Source organism: Magnolia sinica, chromosome 4 (genome assembly GCF_029962835.1).
Source record: "Magnolia sinica isolate HGM2019 chromosome 4, MsV1, whole genome shotgun sequence".
Taxonomy (NCBI): Eukaryota; Viridiplantae; Streptophyta; class Magnoliopsida; order Magnoliales; family Magnoliaceae; genus Magnolia; species Magnolia sinica.
Genome location: NC_080576.1, coordinates 3,324,574 through 3,338,387, shown reverse-complemented (window position 1 = coordinate 3,338,387; position 13,814 = coordinate 3,324,574). Strand labels below are relative to the sequence as shown.

At 39.8% G+C, this 13,814-nt stretch overlaps 1 protein-coding gene across 1 annotated transcript; it reads right to left on the bottom strand.

Annotated features, from left to right (window-relative positions):
• Positions 1 to 1,504: 1,504 nt before the first annotated feature.
• Positions 1,505 to 5,620, bottom strand: LOC131242170 (uncharacterized oxidoreductase At4g09670-like). The gene is made up of 2 exons (XM_058240636.1): positions 5,052 to 5,620; positions 1,505 to 2,691 (listed from the first exon to the last, which is right to left on the bottom strand). Exons 1-2 carry the CDS (start codon positions 5,589 to 5,591, stop codon positions 2,071 to 2,073), a joined length of 1,161 nt encoding a protein of 386 aa, XP_058096619.1. The 5' UTR covers positions 5,592 to 5,620; the 3' UTR covers positions 1,505 to 2,070.
• Positions 5,621 to 13,814: the final 8,194 nt, after the last annotated feature.

Here is a 13,814-nt window from a genome sequence, read left to right as displayed (position 1 = left end):
AGGACCACCATGCAGTCTTGGGTGAGGCCAGGGTCTCACCTAATCCGCTCTCACATGTGATGCCATCAATATTTTCTTGTGCCCCATGTAACACCGTGTATCTTCTCTTGCACCCCACGTGCAAAGCACTCCGCATGCACCAGTATGCCACATGGTCATCCATCTTCAATTCCTCAAAATATGAGATGTGCTAATAATGGCAATGTGCACAAGTGCTGCATCTAGCTTCAAGTGCCATTGTCAAGGTGCCAATGCTTTCCCTGTGTCACATGTGACAGTGGACAGACAGCTTCATGTAGCTCACATGTACTATGTGTGCCACAATTCAGCTTCAAGCTCCCACATACCAAATATGCCACGTGTTATTATCTATCTTCAAGCATTCCACATGTGCCACTAATCTAGCACATGTTAGCGACAACCTAGAATATTTTTCCGAAGATTGCATATAAAAAGGCAGTTATCATCATAATTCTGAGGTTTTGGGATTTTTAATTTGCAGTCTTAAGAAAGGAAGCATGACAATGGCCCATCGATAACCAGAAGAATTTCATAAGAAACTGTACAACTTTAATTAATGTCATCAGCCTCTGCAGGTTATCAAGATGCTGCTTGTGGATTGCATAAGTGAATTCCTTGTCCACTGGGCCATCACAATTATTATGCCATGGTCGAATTGGTTGCCATACGATCTACCTGTTTGATCTACAAGCAGTTACAATTACAATCATAGACATTCAAGTTCATTTTTGAATTAGCATGGGATATCCAGTGGGGGGTCTACCTCCAGAAGTGGGAGGTACACCAGTTCCCTTAAAAGTGCCTGCCTTTTCCATTCCAAACAAGAAAAGAAATGCGATGACTCCACAAATGGAAAAGGTTTTCTATGGAAATCAATAGAAATGGAAAAGGTTCTTCATTGGTGTGACAGTTTGAGATGTTTTCATAACAAAGAAAGAAGGTTCTACTAGGCAATCACTGCACTTTTCCATAGTTGGGATTCCTGCACAAGAAGCTGGACTTAGTAGGACAAAACAGCTGTGCGTCTGAACCGAAAAAAGGAGTGATTTGGCCCAACAAGGTTTGGGTCACGACCCGACTCAAGACCGCACAAATCATTTTGGGTCGGCAAGTCTGAAGACCATGTTTTAACTACACTTCTGTTTCAGAACCCACCAACAGAGCATGCTCAGGAAGCTAATGTCGTCTCATTTGAACAGAAATTGCTGGCATTGATGCATCATGAAACTATTAGAACACGAATAGTTTCATGATCGACCCTTTTCGCAATCCCCCAAAATATTCCAGCTTGGCATTCTAAGCCTGTCAATTACTAGCCTACAAGATAGAGGTTAGGTACAGATTCCAACGGCAACTTATGAAATGACCAATGATTTGGATAGCTAGGAAGTTCTAATATGGAAGGTTCAATACATCAAATCAACAGTCTGGATCAACCATGGTCCCCAGTTGCATAAAGTAGCATATTAAAACACTGATCATATCCCCGATAACTCCTCACATGCTATATGAATAAGATGCATTACAGAAATCTGTGGAAAAAGCCTGACAACAAACCCACACAAAAACCAAATTCAGAAGAACAGAATTTAAACATTGTAAAAGTCCGAAGGAGTTCCATGTACCTTAAAGTCCAATAGTCATAATCATTGCAGAGGTCTCAACTCCAACGGGTTTGGACCACAATCTACAGTCCACCTAGCGACTAAATCCATTCTACCATGCGTGCCACATCCAACCCTTCCTAATTTGTTGGCCTGACCATGAGGATTGCCTTGTGTAAAAATTGGCCTCATCCACTCATCAGGTGGGCCATACCATAGGGAAAAAAAAAACTTTTCAATGAGTGGATGCGGCTGATTTTAGCCAAAGGTGATCCTCATGATGTGGAAAACCTATTGCATGGGTTGGATTTCACGCACACATGAAAGGTTGGTAGTTATTCGCTAGGTGGATGGTTGGACTTGAGACCTCATTATCGCATATATTAAAGCAGTAACAAACATAATCCCAGTTCATGATGCATATGAAGGGATAAATGAACACCAATTAACTCACGATGTCAATGGACACGCAACCCTGATCGATTGATGCCTTCACAGTGTCCAATACCAGCTGCGTCTTTCTGCTTATGGTGGGCCATTTCGCATCTGGCTTAGAAGCGGAGTCCCTGATATTTCCCACCAAACTCGCGAATTCCTTGACCATAAAAGCCTCTTGAGGCAAATCTGTGGTGACAACATGATTGCTAGGCAATGGCACCCAGCCTGTCACCAGTTCTGTAAATCCTGATTCCGAGGCCAATGAGAAACCTGCCGAGGTTTCGTTGAAAGGAATGATGAAGTCGTTGAGATGCAGGGTCCCCTTTGTTCCAATAACAGTCAAGTCCATTGTCAAATTCATCAGGAACGAGCACTGGAAGGTCGCTGACTTTCCATCTTCCCATAGTAAAGAAGCCCCGCATGACAGAACTACCCCTGCTTTATTGAAAACGGGCCCTTGGAGTGCAGTTACCGTCTTGGGCAATTCATAATTGGCGGCCCACAAGATTGAACGGATACAGTACCACCCAGCATCACCTAGAGCCCCAAGCCCATCAAGATCTGGCTTCACACGGATGTCATTCTCGAGAAAATCTGAGTTGGCACAGAACCCGAAAATGCTGTGGACCTGGAAGACCCAGAAATAGCATCACCGTGTTATATCAGTTTTGAGACTGTCACATCCACAGGATAAAACATGATCTGAATGACAGCATTCAGCAGAATGAGATTCAAATTACAAAACAAAAAGAAATCAAAGTTTGAGGAAAACAACCATGCATCTAGAGTCCATAGTCCTAATGCCTGAACTTTCAAAGGTCTGACATTTTACTGATGATAAGTGGGCAAGAGGTCTGATGAAGAAATGTAGTGTGTTTTAACTAGAGGATTTGAAATGAAGGATATAGAGGTTTTTTGGATACTTGTAAAATCCTTTAGTTGTAAAGGGTTTACAGGAAAAGACATTATAGGGGCTGTTTGGACGCTTGTAATTGCCGGTAAACCATTTACAAGTTACTGAGGCTTTTCGAATCTTGGCATTTTGTTGGTAATCCAACTGTGTGTGTGTGTGTTTCAGATCAGAGGTAATCTCTCTCTCTCTCTCTCTCTCTCTCTCTCTCTCTCTCTCTCTCTCCTCCCATCCACCAGTAACACTTTGTCGTGTCGCTTACGCCCCCGTAAAAGCCATAAAGACCCCGTAACGGTCCGTTATGGGCCCGATATAGATTTTTTGGAATTTTTTCAATAAAAATAGAGACCATAATGGCCGTTACAGCCCGAATCATGAAGGTAATGATGGTGGTCGTTACAGCCACCGTTACCATTATGGAATACCTTGGTTTCAGGCGTAAAGTGCTTGTAAACCCTTTACAAGTAGTAAATATTTTATAGGTTGCAAGGGCATTTAGAATCATGATATTTTGTTGTGTTTCATATTATAAGTGATTTAATTCAACGGTGGCAACCGTAACACCTTACGAGGTTGTAAAGGATGTCACAGAAAAAAGGACTGGTAAAGGCCGTTATAGCCCCCGTAAAGGCCCGTAACGCCCCCATAAAGGCCATAAAGACCCCGTAACGGTCTGTTATGGGGCCAATACAGATTTTCTGGATTTTTTTTTTTTTTCCAATAAAAAAAGAGACCAGTTACGGCCCTGAATCATAAAGGTAATGGTGGTGGCTGTTACGACCATTGTTACTATTATGGAATACCTTGGTCTCAAGCGTAAAGCGCTTGTAAACAGAGATAATTTTATAGGTCATAAGGGCTTTTAGAATCATGATATTTTGTTGTGTTTCAGGTTATAGGTGATTTAACTCACACCCCCCCTTGCAACTACCTGTAAATACTTTGTAGCTTAAAACCAAACAGGACAGACTGAAAACACTTTAAACTTGAAAAGAGTTTCGGGTGTTAACTCTCTCTCTCTCTCTCTTTGCTTGCAACTACTGTAAACACTTTACATCTTAAAGCCAAACATGACATACTGTAAATACTTTACACCTAAACTCTTTTCAAGTGTGAAGCATATCCAACTTCAAAATTTACAGACATCCAAATGTCTCTGCTCGCAGCTATTATAAACACTTTACATCTTAAAGCCAAACAGGAATACTGCAAACACTTTACATCAAAACTCTTCTCAAGTGTAAAGAATTTCCAAATTAAAATTTTACAGGCATCGAAATGAACCCTTAGCCCCACACATATCACACATGGCAACATGGGAAGCATGTGAGACACACGAACAAAGCATAAGGTGGCCCCCATGGAGAAGATGGCCATACACAAAAGTCAGGCTAGTCCACTTCCAGAACCTGAATGGCCTACATTCAATAGTTATCTAAAACCCAAAGTAGCAAAAGTGTGTATGCACCAAAAGGTAGAAAGTGTAAAATGTCAACTCCCTGCTTCAAACAAGTTCTGTTTCAGGGAGCCACTAATTACAACCATTTGTTATTTTGGGCATTGAAATGGTTCAAAAATGCTTGTTTTCAAATTCCCAAAACAGAAATGCATCTATTCAACTTAATCATGGATAATTTGGATACTCACACACACACACACACAAAACTGATGGCTTTGGACTCTGGGGACGTCCAATCATTGATCTAGACTATTCATCCATTTTCGACGGGTCCCGGCGAGGGAAGGCCCAAGAATCACACCGACCAGATGATCCTAACCATCCAACCAACAGCATGAAAAATGAACAGTCAACATCAAGCAGAGATAAAAAAGTCCAAAACCATCAACTTGAAGAAACATGTATTCAATGAGACCCACTCACAAACATTTCAAGGGCAAAGATCAACCCATCAATGTATGGTTTTGGCAATTGTAGCCTGCCCTGCCTGCAGTAGGCCAGATCGATGGACCATCCGCATTAATGATTGGATGGTCCAGGTGTCCAATGCAGTAGTTGTAGGAGATCATTTTCCATAAAACATTCCCAAAAAATACCCCTGAAGCATCAGAGAATTTACCGCTTTGAGCTCTCCGAAGAGGCTGGGATTGGAAAGCATCTCCCTCATCTTGTGCGTCCTTGGATTGTGCATCCACATCGTACCGTCCATGAACTGCACCCCGTTCGACTCACACGCTTGCAGTATCCGGTCCAGCAAAGACACGTGCAGGGCGGTCGGCTTCTCGAGCAGCACGTGCTTCTTCTTCTCCGCGGCCAAGACCGCCCACGGCACGTGCATGCTCGTGGGGAGAGGCAAGTACACGGCGTCCACGGACGGGTCATCCAGGACTGCCTCATAGCTCCCGTACACCTTTACGGTCTCAGGGAAGCTATTCTCAGCCGCATATCTCTTGGCCTTGTCAATCGAACGGCTGCCGATGGCGAAGAGAGTGGCGTTTGGAGAGAGGGATATCGCCCTGGAGACCTTCCTGGCTATCTCGGCGCATCCTAGAATACCGAACCGTATCTGATTGCCTGCCATTTCCATTTTTCCTATTAGAGGAGAGACGTCAGGAAGGCCGGCGTTGGAGTGCTGAGGGTTTAAAAAAAGGCTTTCCATCGGAGAATCTTTGATGCTCTGGCGTAGTGTCCTGGATAAGGAAACAAATTGGCTACTCACGTGACATGGTTGGTGCTCTATGGGCCCACCATGATGTTTGTGTTTCATCCATGCCGTAAATATATTTTTATAGATCATTTTATAGTATGATACCAAAAATTACATGTAGTCCAATCTCAATGGACCACATTACAGGAAACAGTGTTGAATGAACATAGGCCATTAAAAACTTTTTGGGGCCATAAACTTTTATGGATCAAGCTGATCTTTGTTTTGTCCCTTCATCTGAGTGTTTATGACCTAATCAACATATTGGATGTCAAATAAACAGTACAATGGGCCTTAGGAGGATTTTAATGGTGGATATCCAATCCCTATTGTTTTCCTATGGTGTGGTCCACCTGAGATTTATATCCCTCTCATTTTTGGGATCACGATTTCAAATGATCTTTAAAAATGGATGAACGGAATGGAAGAAACACATACATCATGGTGGGGCCCACAGAGCACCGACGGCCAGCCACCGGGCTGGTCGCAGGGGGAGTAGCGTTTCCCCCGGGAAAGGGGGATGGGAGCGGATTAAGTGAGACCCCGGACTCCGACTCTCCCAAGACGGTGCGGCCCACTTGACGTATACATTCTGTATCCACGCCGTCATCATTTTTCCATATCATTTTATCTAATTATCCCAAAAATGAAGCAGATCTAATTATCAGGTGGACCATTACATATTACATAGGAAACCAATGGTTATTGGCCATTTGTGGGCTACAAAAGTTTTGGATGTAGCTAATAATTGTTTTTTTGTTTTTCCTTTCATCCAGCCCTATCAATAGATTGGATGGCAAATAAATACTACCAAACACTAGGGGTCCTTTGGCACCTTGGATTGGAGGGGATTAGAGAGGATTAGAGGGGTTTTCAAATCCCCATGGTTGTTTGGCAGCGTAAGGCAACTGCGGATTGCCAATCCAGGGGGTTTCCAATCCCCTCTTTGAGGGGGTTTGTAATCCAAGGTGAGAGCTTGGATTACACCTAAAATCATTTGAATAGTTGCAGGTATAAATGTATGTCACTGTACACTATCATTCTACTGGGCACATGGCCCACTAACGATGATCAGCACCGTCCAAACATTGTTCATGTAGATCAGCACCGTCCAAACATTGTCCATATCAATCAACGATTAAAAATCGTTGGTTAGTAACTCAGACATGATCTTGTGCTTGCAGTCCATTTGAGACTTGGAATTTCATCACTTTTAGGCAAAACATATATTTTAGCGGGCTTATCACAACCATAGTGTCAAAAATTATATATCTCACTAATTGGGGATATTAAAGTTGATTTAGTAATTCAAACCCCCGTGAATATACCATGTATAGGTATTTTTGAATTAAAGTTGATTCACACTCAAGGGTACCAAACACACCAAGAGGATTGCCAATCAAGGGGGTTTCCAATCCCGGGGGTTGCGAATCCAGGGGGTTCCAAATCCACGCTCCCAAACAGGCCCAAGGTACGCCTTAACAAGTTTTTAATGGTAGGGTTTTCAATCCACATTGTTTCCTGTGTTTTGATCCACCTGGTACTTGGATCTGCTTCATTTTTTAGGGAATGCCCTAAAATGATATGGAAAAATGGGAAGACAACATGGATGCAGAGGTGGGCCCTACAGTAAGGTCGCACATCTCAGGTGAGGCCCGGGTCTCACCTAATCTGCCTATAGAGACATTTATAAATTACTGAAAAAATTGCATAACTGGAATATAAGTAATTAAAATCAGTTTGTGAGTTTCAGTAATTAAATATCACGCTAACCTTGTTATTTGAATATGGGATTGGGGGACATTTATTAGACGGTTAAAAATGGAGAACATCCGATTGTTTTATTTCAAGAAGTTTCCACGAATATGAGAATATGATGGCATACCATGATGTATTTGTTTTATCCACCATGGAGGATGTGTTTTATCCACGCTGTTCTTCCATTTTTACATGTCATGCAGAGCATCAGTGAAAAAAGAGGCAGATCCAAATCTACGGTGTACCACACCAAAGGAAACTGTCATGATTGAACACCCTCAGTAAAAATAACTTCTCTGGGCCCACAAAAGTTTTGAATCAAGCTGATATTTATGTTTCCGGTTCATTCAGGTCTGTGTTACCTGATCGAAAGGTGAAAGTTTTTAATGGTGGACCTTCAATCACAACTGTTTCTTGTGGTGTAGTCCTCCTGAGATTTGGATCTGCCTCCCTTTTGACATCATGTATTAAAATAAGCTGGAAGTGGGCCCATAGCTTTTTCTAGCACCGACAGAAGGGTACATTACCGAATCCGAGACACCAACTCCTTCTCAGTGCGTGCGCATTAAGCAAATGCTCTCAGATTATGGAGTAACTCCTTTACGCGATATGAACATGTCTTCTGGAACAGGACCCAAATTAGTTGTTATTTCTCTCCTTATACCCGTCTACTTGGGTATTTATAGACCACAAATCCAGTAATTATTTGGAACGTTGTCCATCAACTTCAATCCATAACATACCAACGCTCTTGATGGCTGAATGCTGAACCATGGGCCCCCACCTGCCAGAATTAAAAAACTCAACTATATTGTACAAGTTCTCAGCCAGACAATTCACAAGGGTCGACTCAGAAGAGTCATCGAGTTTATGTGCCCAACTCATCGAGTCACTCCAAGTTAGCCACTGGTTTAAGACCAGACGAGTCATGGTGTCGGACCAGATCAGACTCGACCAAGTCCAAGTTGACTCTAACGAGTCGCATCAGACTGTGATGAGTTATCCAACCATGGTGAGAAATGAGAATCCATGTCAGGGCATCCAGGTTCGATCTCAAAATACATGTGTGTTTTGCTGGGCGAGTGAAGCAGGGATGAACGTGATGAGGATAACTACTCTGAATCCATGGAGCTTCTCTGGACTCCTTACAGAGACTTCTCGAATCCATGAGGAAAGAAAGTAGAAAATAGAAATAAATTCTAATAAATTCGAAATTGATTAATTGATCATTGATAAATTCCCTAATGTGTCTCCTTACACCATTAATATATATATATATATATATATATATATATATATATATATATATATATATATATATATATATATATATATAAACTAAAAAGCCAGTACCACACACTGCATGGCCCCAAAAATGAAACAGATCCAAAACTCAAAAAAACTCTTCTAAGGCCTAATTTCTAAAAATAAAAATTACAAATAAACTTTCTCTAGAAGAGTCCTAGTATAACTAAAAGTTATTTCTAAAAGGAAAGAAAATCTAAAACTCTAAAAATATTAAAAAATCAGAATTACTAAAAATAGTAAAATTTTTCTAAAAATTTGTTTTTGAGCTGAAAGCGCACGTTTTCTGACGAAACAGATAGATGTGACCCACTTTGTGGGTCAGTTCACCTCGGATGACCCGTTGCAGTAAAGATTAATAGGTTGTACGCCCCATGACGATACTCGGATCAAAAGTTATGGTCAATTCACGATCCGTCTTCTTTTGGCTCAACCATGCTGGGAATGTATCTGTGACACGTTCTACATCAGACCCCTCCACTTGAAAAAAACTCGTCCTCGAGTTACACAAGAGACTTGGCACATGAGTCTGAGATAACTTCTGACGCCGATGTTCATTAGCTCTTTTTTTGAGCTGACACAATACATGTACTCATGTTTTCCTTGACTTGACTAATATTGATCAGTTCCTTCATATTTGCCTTCAAGATTTTATATTTTTTTTGATAATGTGGACAATTAGGCGGACTTGCTCCTGAGACAAGATCAATGTGATTTTGTATATCTCGTATGGGAGGCAATTTATCGGGGGATTCATCGAGCACAATCTCCTTGAACTCCTGCAAAATTGGCTTCAAATCTTCTGGGATATTCACAGGCTCCATATATTCTTTCTTTTTAACAAATGGATTTATATGTCTTGTTTCCTCAGATTGTTTGACAAAAGCCTGTTTAGTTGTGAGAGACTGTTCCTCAACTTTAGAAGTCTTGGGTTGGTTCTCCCTTCCCATAGGGCCGAGGATAATCTTTTTACCATCTTTAATAAAGATAAATAGGTTATCCCAATTCCTATGTGTAACATTAATATTATTTTGTTAGGGTTGACCAAGTAGCAAGTGGCAAGCTTCCATGTCGACCACGTCACACATTACTTTATCCTTATAATATTTACCAATGGAAAAAGATATATGACATCGTTTAGTTACTTCTATTTTGTTGACTTCCTTGATCCATCCAATCATGTATGGAGATGGGTGTCTTTCTGTTTTCAGTTGTAGCTTTTCCACCATTATTTTCGACACGAAATTCTCATCGCTCTTGACATCGATGATCACATTGCAGACTTTTTTGTATGCAGTGCACCTTGTTCGAAAGATGTTGTCTTGCTGTAATTCTATTTCTACCTTTGACATGTATAACGGCTTCCTCATAATCGAAGTGGTGGCCTGAGAATTACCATCATCTAATGGTGCTTTGTAGAAATTGGGGTTGTGTCGTACAGCGGCCACAGGCGGTTGAGTATCACTTTGAGGTCAGGGCGGAATTAGCACATCCGTAATACGGTTAAGGGTTGCCTACAGCCCTTGCATGGTTAACTGACTCTTCCGGTGGAAAGCTTCCATTCTTTCCGAAAGATAACGAATCCCTGGATCACCGTCCATAATATTTTGATTCATACCTTCGTTGTTTGCCATCGGCGCGAGGGGAATCCTCGCTTTGATACCAATTGACGCAGAGATGAACATGGTGAGGATAACTACTTCGAATCCACGGAGCTTCTCTGGACTCCTCACAGAGACTTCTCGAATCCACGAGGAAAGAAAGCAAAAAATAGAAATAAATTCTAATAAATTCGAAATTGATTAATTGATCATTGATAAATTCCCTATTGTATCTCCTTACACCATTAATAAATTAAAAAAAAAAAACTAAAATTCGTAATTACCAAAAATAGCAAAATTCTAACTCTACTAAAAATCCTAATTCTAATAAAACTCTTCTAAGGCCTAATTTCTAAAAATAAAAATTACAAATAAACTTTCTCTAGAAGTGTCCTAGTATAACTAAAAGTTATTTCTAAAAGGAAAGAAAATCTAAAACTCTAAAAATATTAAAAAATCGGAATTACTAAAAATAGTAAAATTTTTCTAAAAATTCGTTTTTGAGCTGAAAGCGCACGTTTTCTGATGAAACAGATAGATGTGACCCACTTTGTGGGTCGGTTCACTTCGGATGGCCCGTTTTAGTAAAGATTGATAGGTTGTACGCCCCATGACGATACCCGGATCAAAAGTTATGGTCAATTCACGATCCGTCTTCTTTTGGCTCAACCATGCTGGGAATGTATCTGTGACACGTTCTACATCAGCGAGTCATTCAGTTGTCCACCTGAACTGTGTTGGGTGGATGGCTCATTTTTGGATAAATTTCAAACAATGCTCTAAGACTCCAACTCCCACTAATGGGTGAATGCAGGTTGAGCTAGCCAGCCACATTCCATGTCCGGTAGGTAAGTAATAACCTGCGAAACAAGTGCAGCATAGGTATTGGGATGAAAAGGCTGAAATCTAGGCTCAATGTGTAAGCCAGATTGAGCCCAGGCCAATGATGGATAACCCAGTTCAAGCTGTTGGCTCAGTCTAGTCATCAAGTGAGCAATAGTATTTGAAAACAAAGAATGGATGGTTTAAAGACACCATGCGGGCAATTTCCATTCAACTAATACATGTATACATGGTCATGTTTTAAGGCTTATTTGGTTTTCATTACAGCTATAAATGGCTCTAATGGGTAATGATTATTTGCTCTTGCAATTTTGTGGTGACATTACTTATATTTGATTGTAATGATGATTTTATTTCACTCATAAATTACCATAAAAATTATAATTTTATAATATAAAAATGTAATAATTATAATTTACTTTACCTACTTCTTTTACACATATATTTGGCTCTTGATTTATGAGCCATAATTTTTGTTTAAACAAATACTTGAAAATGATAATGGTAGCTTATTTATTTTGCTTTTTATAGGAAATTATAATTCTCGGGATGGAGATTGGAATTAAATGGAAGATGCCTCCACAAAAATTTTAAATTAGGCTTTTATAGGGACTTGGTTTGTTTTCTGTCATGTAAGGTGTGTGCGAGTGTGCTAGAATCGATATACCTGCTTAATTCAAATTGATCAACTTTGATCCAAGGGCTGAAATAAATAGATACATATAATATGAACATATATGACCATAATCTAATAAGATTAGTCCTTTACTCAGCCACTTGCAGAATTTTATAATGGTCAAGCGATTGTCGGAGGGTGGGATTCTTCCTCTGAGGATGGGTCGCGCCTTGTCTTTCACAAGAAAGTACTTTTCAGTATACTATGTGCAATTGAACAAAATAAAAAACGCACGAGTCATTAGGAGCGACTGGAAGAATGCATCTTTTGAAAGAACTGCTAATATTGGATAAAGATCAAGTCCAGCGTATGCACATAGACTTGGATTACAACTAAGTATTACCTCTAAGGATTGTTTCTATTGGATTATCGTTATTCTTACGATAAATTGAGATAAAATAAATTGATAGATTTAATTTGGTTTTATCGATGTGAGACGATTTGTTATGTTAATTTCTTATGCTATTTATAGATATCCTCTGCAGCTTTTCTTTAAGCGGTTCTACTATTTAATTTTGTCAATTATGACAACTGAATCGTTGCCATATTGGCCTTTTGGATACTTCTGTCTCTTAGTTTCTCTCTAACCATTCTTTTCTGCTCAATCGCTTTTCGCCTCTTAGGCTTCTCGGCCACATCCTATCTTTCTGCTCAATTGTTTTTTGCACCTTGGACTGCTCAGTTTTCCTAGTTGTAGGTCTGTAAAAAGCGCTTTGAATATTTTCAAAGATCTCACGCATGCTATATATTTCCCTTGCAATAACACGTGTTATTTTCCAATTGGATTTCCCATGAACAGTTTAAAATAGGGTACAACAATTATTTCAGATTTTTTGATCATTTAACTCTTCTCCTTATAGGATCAAGTGTTTCAACCATATTAGGCTCGGGGAAAGCCATGGCTTAAGGGACTACGGCTAGGCCACCCTTCCAACTAAAAGAAAAATTCACCTAAAATGTCATTTGAATGTTCTAACAAAGATACAAAGAAGATTCATGCAGGAGACCCATGAGGAGCTATCAGTGCTGGGACTTGATTTGGATGTTGGGTTGCGGAATCAAATCAATTAATAATCTTAGTTAGCAATTTGGACGAGTTACGAGATTTACAAAAAGATGATAAGATCACTCGATTCAGACATTGAATGGAAAGATGCACTTTAACAGCCTTCTTGTATCATTTTCTCTAATGGTTTTCATGGTATGGCCCATCCTCACCTTTACAATGTTGCCCACCAGATGAATAGCATGGACTTTGAAACTGGGAATATATGTGTGATGCATGGAGATAGTATTTAATAGTGAACTAATGCAACTAAGAACACTATAGCTTATGGTGCACTGAGAGTAATGGAGCATTTTTCAATAAAGGCCTGTTTGGATTCATGAAAAGCATGAGAAATGAAATAATGTTTTTTGAGAAACTTTATTTTTAGGAAATTGTGGGAAATGAAATATTACTTTCCTTATTATTTTTTCATAAAGATTTATTATTTATTTTTATTATTATTATTTGTATTTTTGTAGAACTTTGGAATCTATTTTTTAAGTTTGTTATTTGGCAAAACAAAAAAGATTCTTGATTTTTTTAAAAAGTAGTCACTAGCATGTGCTAGATTAGCACATGTGGCATACACGGCACATGTGAGCATTTTAAGTTAAATTGTGGCATATGTGATAAATCTAAGGTGGCTTAAGTTGTATTGTGACACATGTAGCACAAGACACACTGAGACATTTGATATATGCATACTAGAGTTGCACGACGACACTTGTGCACATTGGCACCATTGATATGTGCCATATTTGGAGAATTCAAGATGGACAATGGCATGTGTCATATTTGGAGGATTGAATATGGACAATGGCACATGTGACACATTAGTACATGTGGGTGGCTTTGCACATGTGAGGCACAAGTAAAATAAATGGTGGTACACATGACACAATAGTACATATAGTGCGCAAGAGAAGATGGATGGTGACATGTGA

What these genes read in the sequence shown, in the direction of transcription:
- LOC131242170 (XM_058240636.1), bottom strand. Translation starts at nt 5,591, where the DNA reads ATGGAAAGCCTTTTTTTAAACCCTCAGCACTCCAACGCCGGCCTTCCT. An exon ending in TCTTCGGAGAGCTCAAAGCG is followed by an intron (nt 2,692 to 5,051) that starts GTAAATTCTCTG and finishes TGGGTCTTCCAG; the next exon opens with GTCCACAGCATTTTCGGGTT.